This window comes from Sturnira hondurensis, unplaced genomic scaffold (genome assembly GCF_014824575.4).
Source record: "Sturnira hondurensis isolate 20B ecotype Veracruz unplaced genomic scaffold, ASM1482457v3 Scaffold0020038, whole genome shotgun sequence".
Classification (NCBI taxonomy): Eukaryota; Metazoa; Chordata; class Mammalia; order Chiroptera; family Phyllostomidae; genus Sturnira; species Sturnira hondurensis.
The window spans coordinates 435,870-452,198 of NW_028092669.1; the positions used below are offsets into that span (position 1 = coordinate 435,870).

The 16,329-nt window shown below is 37.7% G+C and overlaps 1 protein-coding gene and 1 non-coding gene across 2 annotated transcripts in view; both read left to right on the top strand.

Moving 5' to 3' along the window:
* Positions 1-539: 539 nt before the first annotated feature.
* Positions 540-645, top strand: LOC118974967 (U6 spliceosomal RNA). Its single transcript, XR_005063985.1, has one exon. It is a non-coding gene; the product is annotated as a U6 spliceosomal RNA (small nuclear RNA).
* A 1,665-nt stretch (positions 646-2,310) lies between these two features.
* NAPG (NSF attachment protein gamma) overlaps positions 2,311-16,329 on the top strand; it is a 29,528-nt gene continuing 15,509 nt past the window's right edge. Inside the window, exons 1-8 of the mRNA XM_037028555.1 lie at positions 2,311-2,474; positions 6,515-6,582; positions 8,496-8,580; positions 9,285-9,302; positions 9,984-10,014; positions 13,267-13,376; positions 13,491-13,557; positions 13,838-13,908. Coding sequence (XP_036884450.1) covers positions 2,419-2,474; positions 6,515-6,582; positions 8,496-8,580; positions 9,285-9,302; positions 9,984-10,014; positions 13,267-13,376; positions 13,491-13,557; positions 13,838-13,908 — 506 coding nt within the window. The 5' untranslated portion in view covers positions 2,311-2,418. The remainder of the gene's footprint in view (positions 2,475-6,514; positions 6,583-8,495; positions 8,581-9,284; positions 9,303-9,983; positions 10,015-13,266; positions 13,377-13,490; positions 13,558-13,837; positions 13,909-16,329) is intronic.

Genomic DNA, 16,329 nt, shown 5'->3' on the forward strand with positions numbered 1-16,329 from the left:
GGAACCTCCTTCTCTCTGAAGACAGGAAAGCTGAGGGGAATCTGAACAAAGGCTTCACTCACTTTCCCCTGGCTCATACCCTTTGTCTTATTACATTTTTTCATGACTTTTCACTGTTCATCAAATATAGCATAAAAACACTCAGGTTTAATTGCTTTTGTAGGTCTTCATTTTCTTACAGAGGTTCTGTTGTCACATAAAACTTGCAGTAAATAAATGTGTATGCTTTTTGCCTGTTGCTCTGTCTTTCCCAGTCTAATTTCTCCAGCTGGAGAAACTAAGATGGGTAGAGGCAGAGATTTTTTTCTCGCCTACATCCCCTTGCCTGGGTTTTTGTCTTGGGTGTGTAGGCCTTGTGTAGAATGGTTGCTCAGGAAATAATAAATGAATATGTGAACCAGTGAGAATGAGGATGAGGCTATAGACTTTTGATGGCAATCCCATAGAAAAACACCTGGGCAGTTCCAATGGTTTTAGAGGTTGATGGCACTGGGTGATTAGTAAGTCTAATTTCACTTTAAAATTCAAGGCTTTTCTGTGTGCTCGCTTACGCAGCACATGTACTAAAATTGGAACGATACAGAGAAGAGTAGCATGGCCCCTGTGCAAGATGACACACAAATTCGTGAAGCATTCCATATTAAAAAAATAAAAATAAAAGTAAAAATGAAATGCAAGGCTTTTCTGTTTGCTGTTAAAGGCATCAGCAACAGTCCTCTTATACTTAATCAATCATCCAAGACCTATGTTAGGATGAGGGCCATCACAGCCACAGTATTTTGCGATTCCACTATTTCCCCCAACTCTTGAATCTGGACTTGCCTTGTGACTTGATTTGACCAATAAAACGAGGCCAGTGCCCTATGAACCTGTAGAACTTCCGCTTTCACCCTATTGGAATTCCTATTGGAATGCTGTGTCCTTCACATAAGGAAGCTTAGGCTAGACAGTGTGATAAGAAGCCTCCTGCTTGGGTGGTACTTATACCCATGAGATTGAATAAGGAAATTAGGATAGATGGGGGGCAGGGACAAGGCCAGTTCAACCACTGACACCAGAGCAAAGGCAGAATATTTTTGAACAATGCAAGTAATTGGTTGATAGGATGGTGAGGAAAATAAAAGATCTCTTCTAATTGATGTTTTTCTAAATTATTACACAAAAAGTAAAAGTTGGCAGGTAACAGGCAGGCAGGTAGGGAGACTGTATCGGAGTTTTGAGAAGAAGAAGTGTGTGTACAGCCATCCAAGAGAGTGGGTGGGAGATTTGACCAGGGAAATGTAGTGCAGTTGCCCACAGTAGCAAAGGTTTCCTTGATGTTTATGATCATTAAAATGAGTAATGTTAGCATCATGCTGTTTGTTTTCCTACAGCCACATTTACTTGCCTAAGAGTAGTTGCAGAGTAAGTGGAGACTAAGGGTTTTTCCAGTTAAGAGAAGGGAGAGAGAGAGAGAGAGGGATAAGAGGTTGAAGGTCTATGAAAAAGAGTTGCTAAAATGATGGAGCATGCAGTTTATGCTGGATAAAGAAGTGTGAATACGACCACAGGGATAGAAAAAAGTGAGAATTCCGTTGAAAGTGAAGAATTATTGGCACTAGGAAAGGTGAATTGGAATGACAAGAGGAGCTAAAGTGGGCTGCTTGAAATTGATACTGCAAAGGACACAGTTATTACTGAGGTCAAGGTTATAATCCTGGGAATGGTGTCTGAGCCTGTTGGGTTAGAAACTGAGAAGGTGCATGCACATTGCAGGAAACATCTATGTGAATATTGAAATCACCATGAATTATGAATTGAGCCAACTGTATTACTGGCTTCACTTCTGCTAGATGGTAGCGAGCGGTCTTAACTCTCTGAACTTCTCATTCAGAGCACTCACCACAGTTTGTATTGGTCGAGTAATTCTTTGACAATAATCAGGAATCGTCTGTTTTTGATTACTGACTGGTATATAGTTGGCACTCAAAAGGCGAAATGAAAAAAAAAGAACTATTCTAGCTACAGACAAATGTGATACATTATAAAGCCAATGGGTTTTCATATGAGTGGAAAGGCAAGGCTCCACGAGGGCTTCGGTTTTTTTGTCTGTTGTACTCCCTGCTGCTTTTCCGGTGCTTAGAACAGTGTCAGACACATAGGAGTAAATATTTATTGATTGAATGAAGGAGCCACCTTTAACATACCACCGCACCTGCGCTAGAAACTCATGGTCTGACATACCCACGGCTCTCTGCGCCTGCGCAGTATCTGGCTCCCGTGAATCCCTGACGGGCTTCCGTACCTGCTTTGCCTTATTAGGTTTGACCTCTGCTGGCCCCAGTAGCCGCTCGGCTACGGCGCTGTCCCGGCTTCTTGCGGTTTGTTCCGAGCCTTTCTCAGCCGAGTTCTCTGCTTGCTAGTGCTGGGACAGTGGAGATGGCGGCTCAGAAGATAAATGAGGGGCTGGAGCACCTCGCCAAAGCTGAGAAATAGTGAGAGATTCTACTGTCGTTTGCCTGGGCGTTGGGGTCTTGCCCCTTTCCGGCCTGGTTGAAAGGACGTGAGGGAATGAGAGTGGGCGGGGGGTGGTGGTTTGGGGCCTGTGGTGGCAGCGGCGGCCTGCTACAGGTCTGTAAACGTGGTTGCCACCCCCACCCCGCCGGAAGTCTTCCGCGCGCCCTTTCTGGGAGTCCGTGTGGTCGAACCTACGCTGCTTTTGCTCTGAACTTGGTGTCTTTAATATCGGCACTTTGAACTGGATAAGTCCCTGTGGTGGGGGCTGCCCTGTGCATTGTAGCGTGTTTAGCAGCATCACTGGCCTGTACATGGATGCCAGTACCATGCCTCTCCTCACTCCTCCCCGGGTTGTGACAACCAAAACTGTCCCAGGGGGAGGTAAAATCGCCCCCCGTTAAGAACCACTACTCTAAAAGACTGCTTTATGTTGGGTAGTGGGCTATAGATTGACCCTGAAAATTCCTTGTTGAGCCTTTGTCTTGCCCTGTTAAACTCGTCCTGGGGGCAAGAACTGCGCTTCCTTAGTCTTTTTACGTTTGTTCTGCCAGCTTCTACGGTATGTAATAGGCACCCAACAAATATTTGTGAAACTGAATTGCTTTCTGCACAATCCTTTTGACGCTCTCCTGCTCCTCGGTTGCATTAACGCCCATCGAATTTTTATCTGGCAGTTCGAGGTAATAAGATGTCTGTATTGTGCTCTGTGTTAGATGCTTCATATACGTCGTAATCTGACTGACATTTTTACAACTCTCCAAATAGAGATTCTCATTTTACAGAAGGGGAAATGAGACTTGAAGAAGCCTTGCAATAGCTTATGCAAGGCTGCACAGTGGAAAGGTGGCAGATACATTTCTCCACCAGTGGGAAAAACTCAAGCTATTTCTGTTGTACGACATTAGTTCCAGTGTGGAAAGTACTGGGATTCTTGGTGTAGGTGCCCACAATAATCTTTGTTTATTGAGAGCAAACACAAGTACTATTAGAATAGTGTCTGTAATAAAGATCATCCTAAAGCTGTTAACTGTGCTTTGGTAACAGAGGTAATCCCCTGCCTGGGGATTTTTAGAAACATGGTAATAAAGGTGATTTCTGAGCATGGTCCGAAAAAGAAATACTTAGAGGAGGGAAAATCCTATGACAGAATCTTTGCCCAGGATATAGTTTAAGCAGGCCTGAAAATGTGCTGGGAAACAGGGACTGGAGAGTAGCCGCAGTACACAGGGTTAATGGGCCAGAATGGAGAAGTGTTGGGGCCAGACTGAAAGGTCTTCCCCTCTGCTCTAATGGTCCTGAACCTTAGCTTTCCTAGGGATATAATAGCCAGTGGACCTGGTTAGATTTATTTTGGCTAAAGGAAATGTGGCAATGTGGAGAATTGGGAGGAGGGGAGAGTGAAAACTTTGGCATATTTAGTAAACAAACGTTTACAGAGTTATCTGTACACAGGCTACTAGGGTTACTGAGCTAAAAAGTGGTCTGTTCCTCAAGAGCCTAGAAATCACAGGAGGGCAGACAGGTAAGCCAAAAATAAGGTATTCATTGCTTGATATGAAGTATAGAGTGGCTTCAATTGAGATACAAGGTAAGGAAAGGTTGCTGTGCCAAGAGTGGAAGGAATGGAAGAGGATGGGAGGACAGAGCCCAAAAGGTGACCTCCCCATTACAGGTTAGTAGGCTGTCATGGTGAGGGGCCCAATTAAAGCAACAGAATGAGCAGCAGAATTGGGTGACATTCCTTAGAATTGAAAAGCTTTAATGACTTGTCTGGATGTGGAGGGAGAGGCTTGATCCTTATGTTCTAACTTGGGAGGTGGAATGGTGGAGAGAGAGACCCTCATCGGAAGCAGAGATGAATGAACTTGGTGGGTGGGAAGGGCTGGGTCAGGGAGGTGTTGGATTGAGGCTTGATTGTGTTGTGTTTGGAGGCTCAGTAGGTGGCAAGAAAAATGGGCCTGGAACGGAGAGGTGATTTGATATTTCTGTCTTCTACTGATAATAGGGTTCCATATTGCCAGGCAGTTTTGTAATTATGATTTTGTGGGTTTTGGTCCTGTGGAAATTAATTAAACTGTTAACCTCAATAGAATTTCTTTATTGACTCTTTGGGAAAAAAAAGTCAAAATGGTTATAGCCATTGAACTAAACTAAATAGAGTGCCTTCTCACTTACTAGTTAGAGATTCTTAGTTTGCTGGGGATGATTTATTGAGTTGGCCAAAAAGTTTTTTTTTTCATATTATGGCTCTAGTAGCGCTTAGTTGTCTTTAACTTCATTCGAAACAATTTTGTTATATTGTATTGTGACAGCTGTTATATCAGCTTGCTTTTTAAAAAAGACTTATCAAAATTGGTGATTTTTTTGTGTAGCAGTTTTAACATTAAAGATTGAAGAAAATACGCAACATTTTCAGCATATGCTTTATCATTTCAAGAAAGGTAAAAACATAACTGAAACGTAAAAAAAGGCTTGTGCAGTGTATGGAGAAGTGACTGATCGAATGTGTGAACCAACTGGTTTGTGAAGTTCCACACTGGGGAGTTCTCTCTGGACAATGCTCCACTGTTAGGTAGACCAGTTGAAGTTGATAGCAATTAAATCGAGACATTAATTGAGAGCAGTCAATGTTATACCACATGGGAGATAGCCAACATACTCAAAATACCCAAATCAATAAAGTTACTGGTGAAAGTGAAAAGTGTGTCTTTTATTTTATGTACAGATTTTTTGGCCAACCCAATACTATAGTTTTAAATCTCTAGCTTTTCAATGTGTAGATCATTAGACAATTGAATTATTATGCCTTGTTTTGGGTAAAATTAAAATTCCTGTTAATATATAGGATATAATAAGTGCTTTGGAGTGGGGTGAAGGATGAAATTTTTGTTTTATTGTATACTTCCTCAATTTTGTGGTTTAGCATGGATAGACTGCAATTTAAGGAATTATTTTGAGCAAAAGTGTTCCCTGTAAGCTTGAAAAGTTACAGATTTGCATCATACCAGTATATACACAAATACAAATATTAAATAAATTTAATTGGCAGAAAAATGTTCCTTTATAGTTAGGGCCTCTTGGCAGTTCACATAGCTGTCCCAAAATGAAGGTATACTTCTGAGGGGATTCCCCATATCTCAGGGACATTTGATGCTAACAATGTTATGTATAAGCTAATTGAATTGAAATTTAGAATCTAAGGTGGTGTTTATTTAGCAATTCTTATGCACAGGCAAGCTTGATAGTCACTAAATTAATTTAAACTAGAAATACATAAATATTTTAAATTAGAACAAGAAAATAAAATGTTGCAGAAAGGGCAGGTAAGGTAAGGACTCAAAATTGATTGTTTGGTTTGGTATCTGAGATGCCAGTAGTGATTCTTGAAAGCACCTTCTCTTGTTTACATAACATCCCTGTCTTTCTGGTTATTCTTGTTCACTGGTGGCTAATTTGCAGCCTTTTATGGTGATTCCCTCTGTTGTTCCTCTGAATGTTTGTATTCTGCAGTCTTTCATCCCCCTCTCAAGGCCTCCCTAAGGGGATCTTAACAGGACTCCTGGTGTGGCAAATGCTGATGACTCCTCATTTAATCTCTCCAGCCTCTCTCCTGAGCTTTAGTCTCTCAAATCCAAATGCTTACTTGTGTTGTGCTTTAGAGGGCTTCAAGCCTTAAATTTAAATAGCCTCAGGGCTTGTTTACAGGCTGCTCACCCCAGTCACTGGTTCTGTGGGCCTTGGACGGGGTAACAATTTATATTTCTAGCACATTTTCAGCTAATCTCTGCTATACTTGGATGTTATGCAGGCATTTCAAAAGAAGGAAAACCCTATCTATGCCAGTGGGAGGGAAGATGGTGAGGCTGTATTAAATTGTAAATAAGGTTGGATGGGGACTTGTTACCTGATAGCTCCTCTTCCTTTTTTTTTAAATGACCTATAAAGTCATTACAAGCAGAGTTCTAACTTATAAATGTGGTTGGCAACCTCTAAGAAATATATCTTTCTTTCATTGTAGCCTGAAAACTGGTTTTTTAAAGTGGAAACCAGATTACGACAGTGCTGCTTCTGAATATGGAAAAGCAGGTACGTGTGACTCACCCCTGTATCTCCAATGTGCAATCTCAGAGTGGGTTGATAACTTTCTCTCAGCGTAATACTTGCTCTTAATGCTTCCTGTAAGATTCTAATAAACAACAATGACCCAATCCCTTGCGTGTTTAACACTTGTTATTTTCAAACTTGTTGAGGGCTGAGTCAGAGATCTCCGTATTTCTTCATGACAGCAGAGATGAGTAGGGTTGGCAGAACTTAGCTGCAGGTTTTTAGCATTGTGTATATATATTCTCGAACTTCATTCAGTTGCATAGTATCTCTAGAAATTCCTTTTTTACAATTCCTGTTATTGAATACAAATTTTTGTTAAATTTTTTGTAATGTCTTATTGTAAGCAAATGTAAAATCATGTGTTTGGCGCATGATTTTTTATGAGACTTACTTTGAGATATACTGATAAATGTTCGTGAGTGTGAAGCTACATAAAAATTAGAATATATTTACCCATATGTAAGATAAACATCTGAAGTATGTAGCAGATAGGGGCTTTGCTAAAAATTTAGCACTTTAAAGTTATGGATATAACTTTTAGCATATCTGTGATTGTTTGTGTTTCAGTGATAGCAGCTTCTGATCATGTTTATTATCCTATTGTAGATATCGTGTAGGTACTGGGCTTCTGGCAAACTTTAGTTTTAGTGTATCACCAAAGGAAAAAAATTGTGTAAGTTGAAGCTGATCGATACAATAAAGGCGTTATTTTCTAGATAATAAAAGAAATGACAACAAATGAGTCTTTAGCACTTTTATTTAAATCTTGAGTAAATTCTCTGATATTTATATATCATATTTAAAGGGAAAATTATTAAAATCTCAAACCTTATGTGGATTTTTATGGACGTACAAGAAGCTTTTGTAATGGGAGGGCACAACATTTTTTAAATTTCCATGAGGGAAATTTGACACAGATTTGTTTTATATAATCTGAGACCGTGAGCTGCTTTCAAAAATAAATATTTGAGGTCAGGTTTTTCCCATTAAAGCATTCTTTAGTTATTTTCTTTTATAAGTTTATGCAAAATACATTTAAGTCAGAGAGGGGAAATAGTTTTGGTAGTTTACTTTCAGTATTTTACTAAAGAGAATTTTATAGTGTGTTTTTAACAAATACCTTTTTTTAAAAAGTTGTATCCTTTTTATGTATTTGTAAGCAACCTTTGGTAAGTTTGTCAAATCCGTCACATATATTTTAGAGCCAGACCTAATTGTTTTGCTCTGATGATGACATTTTACAGCAATGAGCATTGTATTTTAACTCTTTGGATAGTGAGGGTTTTTTTCCACAGAAACCTAAACGGTACAAAAGCTTTATTTTGAATCCATTTTTAATTTTTAGACATTTGTTTTAAAGATTGTGCTGAATAGGAGGGTTTATTATAAAAATATTTAATGTATATATTGGTCTTTATTTCAAAGTAATTTAAAAGATGGAATAAGCTATAACTAAAGCACTGGGGTTTTTTGTTTGTTTGTTCTTATTAAATATAAAACTAGTGAAGTAAGGTACTGTTTTTTGTGAAAGTACCTGTTATTTCAGAGCATTGGTTCAACTGATGCTGTCTTAGTTTCTCAGAGCGTAGATGTTGGTGTTAGTTAGGAAGACTCGTTGGTTTTGAGTGGAGGTAGCGCTGATTTGTAGGAAATAATGTATAAATAAGAAAACAGCCAAACTTTTGAAAATATTTCTAAGTTATTGATTATTGAAATGAGGTAAGAAAATCGCTTTAGAAAAGTAATATTTTAAAGTTTTATGACTTCCTAAATATTTGATTAAAATAAGTATGTATTTTCTAATACTTTACACATGATACAGATTTTGGTAATGATTCATTGAAGTTTTTTAAGTGGTGGAAATAGAAAGTCTTTTTGTTGTTTTATTTCAGCTGTTGCTTTTAAAAATGCCAAACAGTTTGAGCAAGCAAAAGATGCCTGTCTGAGAGAAGCTGTTGCCCATGAGAATAACAGGGCGTATCTTTTTCAGCCTTTAAAAAGGACTCGACAATTCCATGATTTTGACAAATGCATTTTCACTTGTTATAAATTTGCTACGTGTGGAGTACAATGCTGTTAGAATAGAGAAGTCTGTGTATTTAAACTTTGAAGGAGTATTTATAGACGCTTCTGATCATGAGGTCTGTACTGCTTTGCAGAGTTACATTTAAGAGTTTATTTTTTATTTTTCTGGATTTGCTGAATCGTGGTTTTACTTGGGATGAAAAGTGAGGAAGATCTGTAGACAGGCACCGAGGAGTTAAGAGGTAGCACAGGTATTGGAGCTGTATAAACTGCTGTATAAATATACTTTTAAAATACAGTCTTCCCCAGGTATTTGAAATAAGATTTTCCTGAAGTTTTTTAAAACTTACACTGAAAATTGTTTATTTTGTTGCCTTTGCTAATTATGATTATAGTAGCCTTGCATTTTAGTAAAACTCTTCATATTAATGCATAATGGAACTAGTGTAAAATCTTTGTGGTATTCTTGTGAATTATGTAGTTCTAAGAGATATCAGCAGGCATTAAAGTGATTTCTTTTTTTACCTGGTTTTAGGATTTGCCCTTTGGATTTCCACTGGGGCAGTGATTTAGTTACCTTTGTCTTTTAATAGTAAATATTTAGAAATGATTGATTTGCTTTTTTCCTTAATATTGACTTTGTTACATCTATTCAGTCTTTTTCATGCTGCCAAGTAAGTAAATATTCTCCCACATTTTCATGTGTTTGCAGATTATTATGTTTTAAATGTTGCTGTCTTTCCATAGGTCAGTAAAATTTTTCCTACAATACAAATTTGTAAATAGTGAGTTCATTTGTATTGACTTAAATAAAAATCATTTCCATTTGTTTCAGTGTTTACCTGAACCTTGAAACTAAGCTCTCCTAATAAAGTATTTAAATTAAATCCACATTAATACTTTTAAAATCTTTCTATTCAGTAGCCTATGAAAAACCGAGTAAGTTAGAACCTCTCTTTTCCCCTCTTTCTTGATAGTTAATAGTGCCTATGGAGAAAAGTAGGAATCTCTCTCCCGCTTTTTTGGAGAATTCTTATTTGTTTCAAAACTTGGATTTATCAAGTAGAAGTTCGTTTAACTTCTATCAAGTAGAAGTCAAGTAGAAGTTCGTTTAACTTTTTTGAGTCGTACTTAAATTTGCATTTGCAGAATGTTTGCATTTGCAGATGCCTGATGTTTCTAAGGCATTATTGCCCTCAAAAATAAAATGAAGAAAAAATAATGTTCTGTGCCTAAAGTATATGTAGTGCCTGAGCCAGTTAAAAGTGAAGTAACTTTCCTTATTCATAGTAGAAAGTTTATCCTCCTCCTTTTTTCTTTAAGATCTCATCCTAGAAATTATATTCTTTTTGCAGAGCTTATGAGCAAGCTGGCATGATGTTGAAGGTCAGTAATGTTTTGTCATACTGTTAAATAGGTAGAATGAATTAACTACACCGTAATGAAGTAAATTTATGTTGGAGTTGAAAAGTCTCCTTGCTGTAAGGCAAGAGAAAGCCATGCTGATTGGACCTATGGGGTACACTGTGTCATAAGATAACACGTTTTAAAAGTGAGATTTAAGAGAACATTATGGAGGAAACTGGGAACCCCCAAAGTTCTAAGCTTTGTGACCAGGAGAGGGTGTGTTGCTAAACAAAGAACTATGTGGGAAGTCTCCCTAATTTTGAGAAATGTAGGACATCTTACTGTAGTAAAAAATTTACAAGTAGATATATTTTTACTACCCATGAGTTATAGAAAGAGATTTTCACTTGTTTTATGTAAATATCAATTGGCATTGAAGAGAAACAAAGACTTAAGCTGTTGCTATTTAACTGATTCTTTCTGAATGGAATATTTAGGTTAATCTGGCTATGCTGGTTTTCATATTTCTGCTTCTTAAAAATAGGTTGGCAATTAATATACTGTTGTGAGACAGAATATACTGCATTATGACACTGACTTTCAAAGTGTGCCAGTGGCAATTGACATAAAACATTTTCCTTTGCATTTTTATGTTCTCTGATATGGTAAAAAGTTGTTTTGAATTATTTACTGTAAAGCATTGTTTTAAGAACTTACTGTTTTTAATTTTTACAACTTCTCTAATCTTGATTTTTTAAAGTGAATACTTGCTCATTATAGAACATTTACAAGTACTGAAAAGATTAAAGAATGTTAGTAATTAACATATTTAACATATTTAGTTAACATATTTAGTTTCCTTGTAGTTATTTTCACATAATACATTTTCACATATATAGAAAATAGAAAATGTTCTACATATAGTTCTGTATCTTACTATTTATGTATAATGTTTTCAGGAAGATTTTCTAATGTCATTAAAAATACTTTCATAATATATGTCAAGAGTTTTAAGAGTTTTCGTAGCCTTTGGCCCAGGAATTCTAATTGTAATTCTAATTCATGAAGAAATAGAGAGATAGTTTCCTCGGAGACTAGGAAACACCAAGGTGCCTCTGAAATTTCAGTGTACTTTGTGCCTATTACTAGGATATACTGCCTTGATGCAGAAGTGCTAGACCACTAATAATGTATAGTCTGCCCAGCCTCAGCTTGTATTCTAACAGCTGTGCTAAGCTTTAGTTTTCATCAATGATTATTACGCAGAAATTACTTTCTTTTTAATCTTTTAAGGATTTGAAAGGCACTGCTTTGAGTGAAGGAAAAATAAACCTATGGATAAGGAAAAGGACAAAAGAAAGTACATTCTGGCATTCTCTTGTATTTAAGTTAAATGTTTTTGAATAGTCATGAGACAATTAGGACTCTTAGGAGTCCTGAGCTCCCTGGTCTGCCTTTTGTTCTGAGGGACAAAGTTTTCACCATTTTCTCATACAAACCTTCACATCCATCCCCTGTTGAAGCTTAGGAAGGGAGAGTTTGTTGGTGGTGGAGAAACGGGAAGGCACGGGGACTTGTTGGATCGGCCTCTGGTTCTGTCATTTCACAACTGTTGTGATTTCATATCCTGTTCGCTCCAAAGAAGCTATGAGGTGACTACGGCACACCAGCCAAGCCACTGAGAATAGGCATATTTTAATTTTGTTCTTTATGATTTTGCTGTACTGGAAGAACAGGGTGAAGAGTATGAAACAGGATAACTTTTAAGTAGGCAGCCCATCTTCTTTTTATGGAGAGTTGTCAGCATTGTGGTTGGCCCTCTGCAGCTCATAGTCATGCTTGATTTGATGCAGAAGCAAGAAGAGGTACTTAATTAATTTTTAAACACATTACTTAGACGGTACTTCATATTGCCCCTATCTATGAGGATAAGACTCATGAAGGATAGTACCCTGTGATATATTTCTTTAATCCCCCTAAATATATTGTAACTTTTCAGTATGTATTTATTTAAATGATGAGTCAGTGAATTGGGAGAAGAAATATTCTGTAAAAGCCAAAGTAACCCTCAGAATTAAAGTGGGTGAAGTAGATTTTGTTACACTCATCTTCCCTTTCTACCAAATGTCCTTCAATATATGCCATAGACACTTGACCTTGACCATTCTTTCCTTGACCTTTGGTTCTATAACAAAAAAAGATTTTTTTCTATCTAGATTTGAGGTTATATTAACTGATATCATTTCACGTGAGTTTTAGGGCAACTTACTTTGTGCAGTGTCTTTTAGTCTTTTTCATTATTATTTATCTCCATAGCTAAATAATAGAAAAGTTACATTTTAAAGTTTAGAGTACAAGTTTTGCATCCTAAAATATTTGTCAACTTAGGAGAGACTAAATAGGCAGATTTGAAAACACCCCATGAGGTGTTAGCATGGAGCTTATATTAACACAACATGTCAACCCTAAGTGAATAATGCCTGTATACCTTATATCAAGCTTTTAAATGAATTTTTTTTAATTTTTAAAAAAGTTTTGATACGGAAACACTAGATATGATGTCCACAGGAAGCTGATACTTATGGTTTAATGGTAAGATAGAGAGTTACTCCGTGGCTAGCATTCAGCATGAAAGATGATTTGAACTCGGGATAGGGAAGTGATCTCGATGAAGGAGGTGGGCCTGGGTGTGTAGGGCGGTAGGATATGGGGAGAAGGGAGTCTACTTCCAGCAGGTGATATGCCTCCACCAGGACCACTGCTACTTAGCTCCAGCGTGTTATTGCCCTGTGGGAATGTAAGCCTGCTGATGCCATAGATTTTGATATTTCTTAAAAATAGGAAGTCATAAAACAGCTTTTGTGAAAGTATCTGCTTTAAAATACTGAATGGTTAAAACAAGAGGTGCTTGTAAATAAGATGCAGCTGTTTGGGCTACCGTTTCGTGTAGTCCATGTATATATAGTAGGGACTCAGTTAATGTTCAAAGAATTTTGAATGCTTACAAAAGTGGTAAAGAGCAAATGTTTTGGTTTTTACTCTTTGTGTAGTTTCCCGGAAATTCTGAAGTGATAAATTCTGTGTAGAAATTAACTGATACATATTTAGTTGGGCTTAATGAAATTTGATGGGGAGAATAACTGTGTAAAGGTGTTTCATTTTAAGTATATTTATTGTGTAAGGTTTGACTCGTTTACCTTCATGACTCAGGGATAAGGTAATTGAATTTTAGATTAACTTTGTATTTAAGTTGGTGCATTTGTTGATCCACGCTGTATCTTTTGCCTAAAGGAGATGCAGAAACTACCAGAGGCTGTTCAGCTGATTGAGAAAGCCAGCATGATGTATCTGGAAAACGGCACCCCCGACACAGCAGCCATGGCATTGGAGCGAGCTGGAAAGTGAGTGTGCGGAAGAGTCCGTGCACAGAATCCTTTATCTTTTTGTCTTAGGAAAGTCCTTTGAGAACAAGTTTTCTATTTCTCATATAAGTCAAATTTTCTCTTCTAATTTAGGCTTATAGAAAATGTAGATCCAGAAAAGGCTGTACAGTTATATCAACAGACAGCTAATGTGTTTGAAGTAAGTTTGAATTTTTTTCTTCAACTATACTTAGAATATTTAGATTCATAATATGCAGGAAAATAGAGAAACAGTGGTTACAAAAATGCTCACAGCTGAACTCTATCTTTTTCTATCTGAGAGTAATGAAGTGGACTAGCTAGCCCCTTTGGTGCTTTCCTCCCAACACAACCCCTCACTCTCATATTGAGTGTCATTACTTTTTTACTCAGTAGTTATTGGAGGGAAAAATACTACTCCATTAAAGCAGCCAACGCTCTCTTTTGTTTGATTCCTTCAGAATGAGGAACGTTTACGGCAGGCAGTTGAATTACTAGGAAAAGCTTCCAGACTGCTAGTACGAGGACGCAGGTAAGGTTTCCAAACCTGTTCATGTTTGCCCTGTATATTATACCTTTAGTTTATGTTTGGAACTAGTTAAGTAATTTTGGCATTGGCTTGTTAATCTTTTTGGTGTAAGCCGTAGACACGCCAGGTGACCTAGTACAATTGATGTGTATGAGATGGCACATTGAGTTAAATGTTAAAAGATCTGCTGTTTTTCTAAAGTGTAATTTCAAAAAGTATCACACATTGTGCTTTTATTGTCGAAGAGCTGGCTCAGCAGCATTTGAGAGCAATTTTCTGGATCTGATACTTGGTTAGATTACAATTTCTCTTCTTGAGGAGAAATATCTCTGTAGGCATAGATAACAAGATGTCCTAAATACTCACCCCTGAAGATAGACAACCTTTGATAACCAAATAGTGTCATTAAATAGGGTTTTTACTTTTCATCTTTTAAATATATGGCCTAAGGCCCAAACAGCTGGATCCCAGAAACCTAGAATCCCTACTGGACTTTCCTTTCTTTTTTACTTTGCTTCAATTTAAACTGAGTAAACAGTTTCTGTCATTCATAAAATTCTATCACAGCAGTTAAGGTAAAAACACCCTTAAGAGACTAGGAATCTGAAGATAGACATTTTAATTGAAATACGCCCCAGCCCTCCACTGACAGGAAAGACCCAAGACATATTTTGTCAAGGGGTCAAAAAAGAAATGACTGAATAATATATAAATCCCTTTCTGAGACTGAATTAAGGATTTTTTCTTCACTAAGACTGCATATTCTAAAATATAATTCAAACATTTAGAGTAGCATCAGAATAAATTAATACAGAATTAACAGCTATTAAATGTTCTCATTTAAGTATACAACTTTATAGGACATTTTTCATTGATTAAACAATAACATATTTATTCTGTTTTTAAATTAAGACTTTATATTAAACCATGAAAAACAATTTATAAATCAGCCTTGGGTTATTACCTTTATTCATCTTAATGCTCTTGGCTTCCTAGAAATTAAAACAGTTGAAATGTTAACTCTGACATTGTCCAACTTATAAATGGTGGCCTAAAAAATTGAGTTTAGTCTCTGAAAGGATTCCCTGCAGAAACAAAACTGTTTGTGGTGGTAGTTTCAGGCTGTTGCAGAATAGCCGAAATGAAAGGCTTTGACCCTTGTGATCGGGGCTCCTCACTGTAGAAGCAGGAGGTTGTGTCTTTGAATCTTTGTCGCTGGGCAGATGGACAGGTCTGGCGTGCCTTTATCTCCTTTCCTCATGTACTCCCACCCCAATGGTCCTCCTACAAGGCTCCTAGCACCTTCACAGAGCTCTTTGAAGTGGGGGCCTTCCCACAGGGAAGGGATGACTCTGTGTAGGAGTGTGCTTTGCTTCAGCTTCCTTAAGGTATTTCTGCTTTCCACATCCTTTTCTCTTTTTCCTAAAATGCAGGTTATCTAAAGCTGTGTTTTAGGGGAAATAGCCAAGAGGGGGTGGGGCTAAGATGTCCCCAGGGAGGTCAGTGGAGGAACATTTTCCAGTTATGTATACATATACCTTAAGAGAGCTCCCTTTAGGGGTGCTAGCCACCATCATTCTGAAAACATTACTGGCTGATTGTGATATGTGTCTGGGAATCATGATTTTATAGCGAGTACTAACTTTTCTTCATAGTGTCAGTAGAGGGGGAATGTGCTAATGGGAAGAGCAGTCAGTAGGAGTGAGAGGGTTATCGATTCTTTGAAAGGTGGACATTTATAAATCTAGGGCAACCAAGAAGTCTTTTGTTTACTTTGAGAATTTGTTTTATTGCTTTTTTATCTTTAAAAATGCATTTATAAATGATAGTATTTAATGCAGTGTTGGGCAAAATTAATGTGGAAATATTTTAAAAATTGTCTAATGTAAAAATTGATTGCTATTTACCCAGTATTAAGGGATTTGATACTTTTAAAAGTATCACTGGGGGACTTCCAGCCAAGATGGAGGTATAGGTGGAAACACTGTGCCTCCTCGCACAACCAAGTTTAAAGACAACAAAGTTTTAGTAACAAAAATGCAACCAAAACACAGAAAATTGAACTGTACTGAAGTCTGACAACAACGAACCGTTCACCCAGACCAGTAAGAGGTGCGGAGTCAGCGGCTGATGGAGAGGGGTCGTGCAGGAAAAAGCAGCCGGACCGGATTGACCCAGGTGCACAGGCGGCCGTTGGCAGATTCCAGGCATGGGGTGGCACTGGTGGACCCAGTGAGGGCACAAGGTGGCTGGCTGACTGAAGTCACACATTCACACTTAGATAAACCAGGCAAAGGAGCGAGCAGTGAGACAAACTCCACAGGCTAGGGCCCCAGCGACAGGAATTAAAGCCTAAAAGCACCACTTGGAAAAACTCTCGGGGTTGAGGTGCTGGGAGAAGCTCCCAGGCTCACAGAGAGTTTG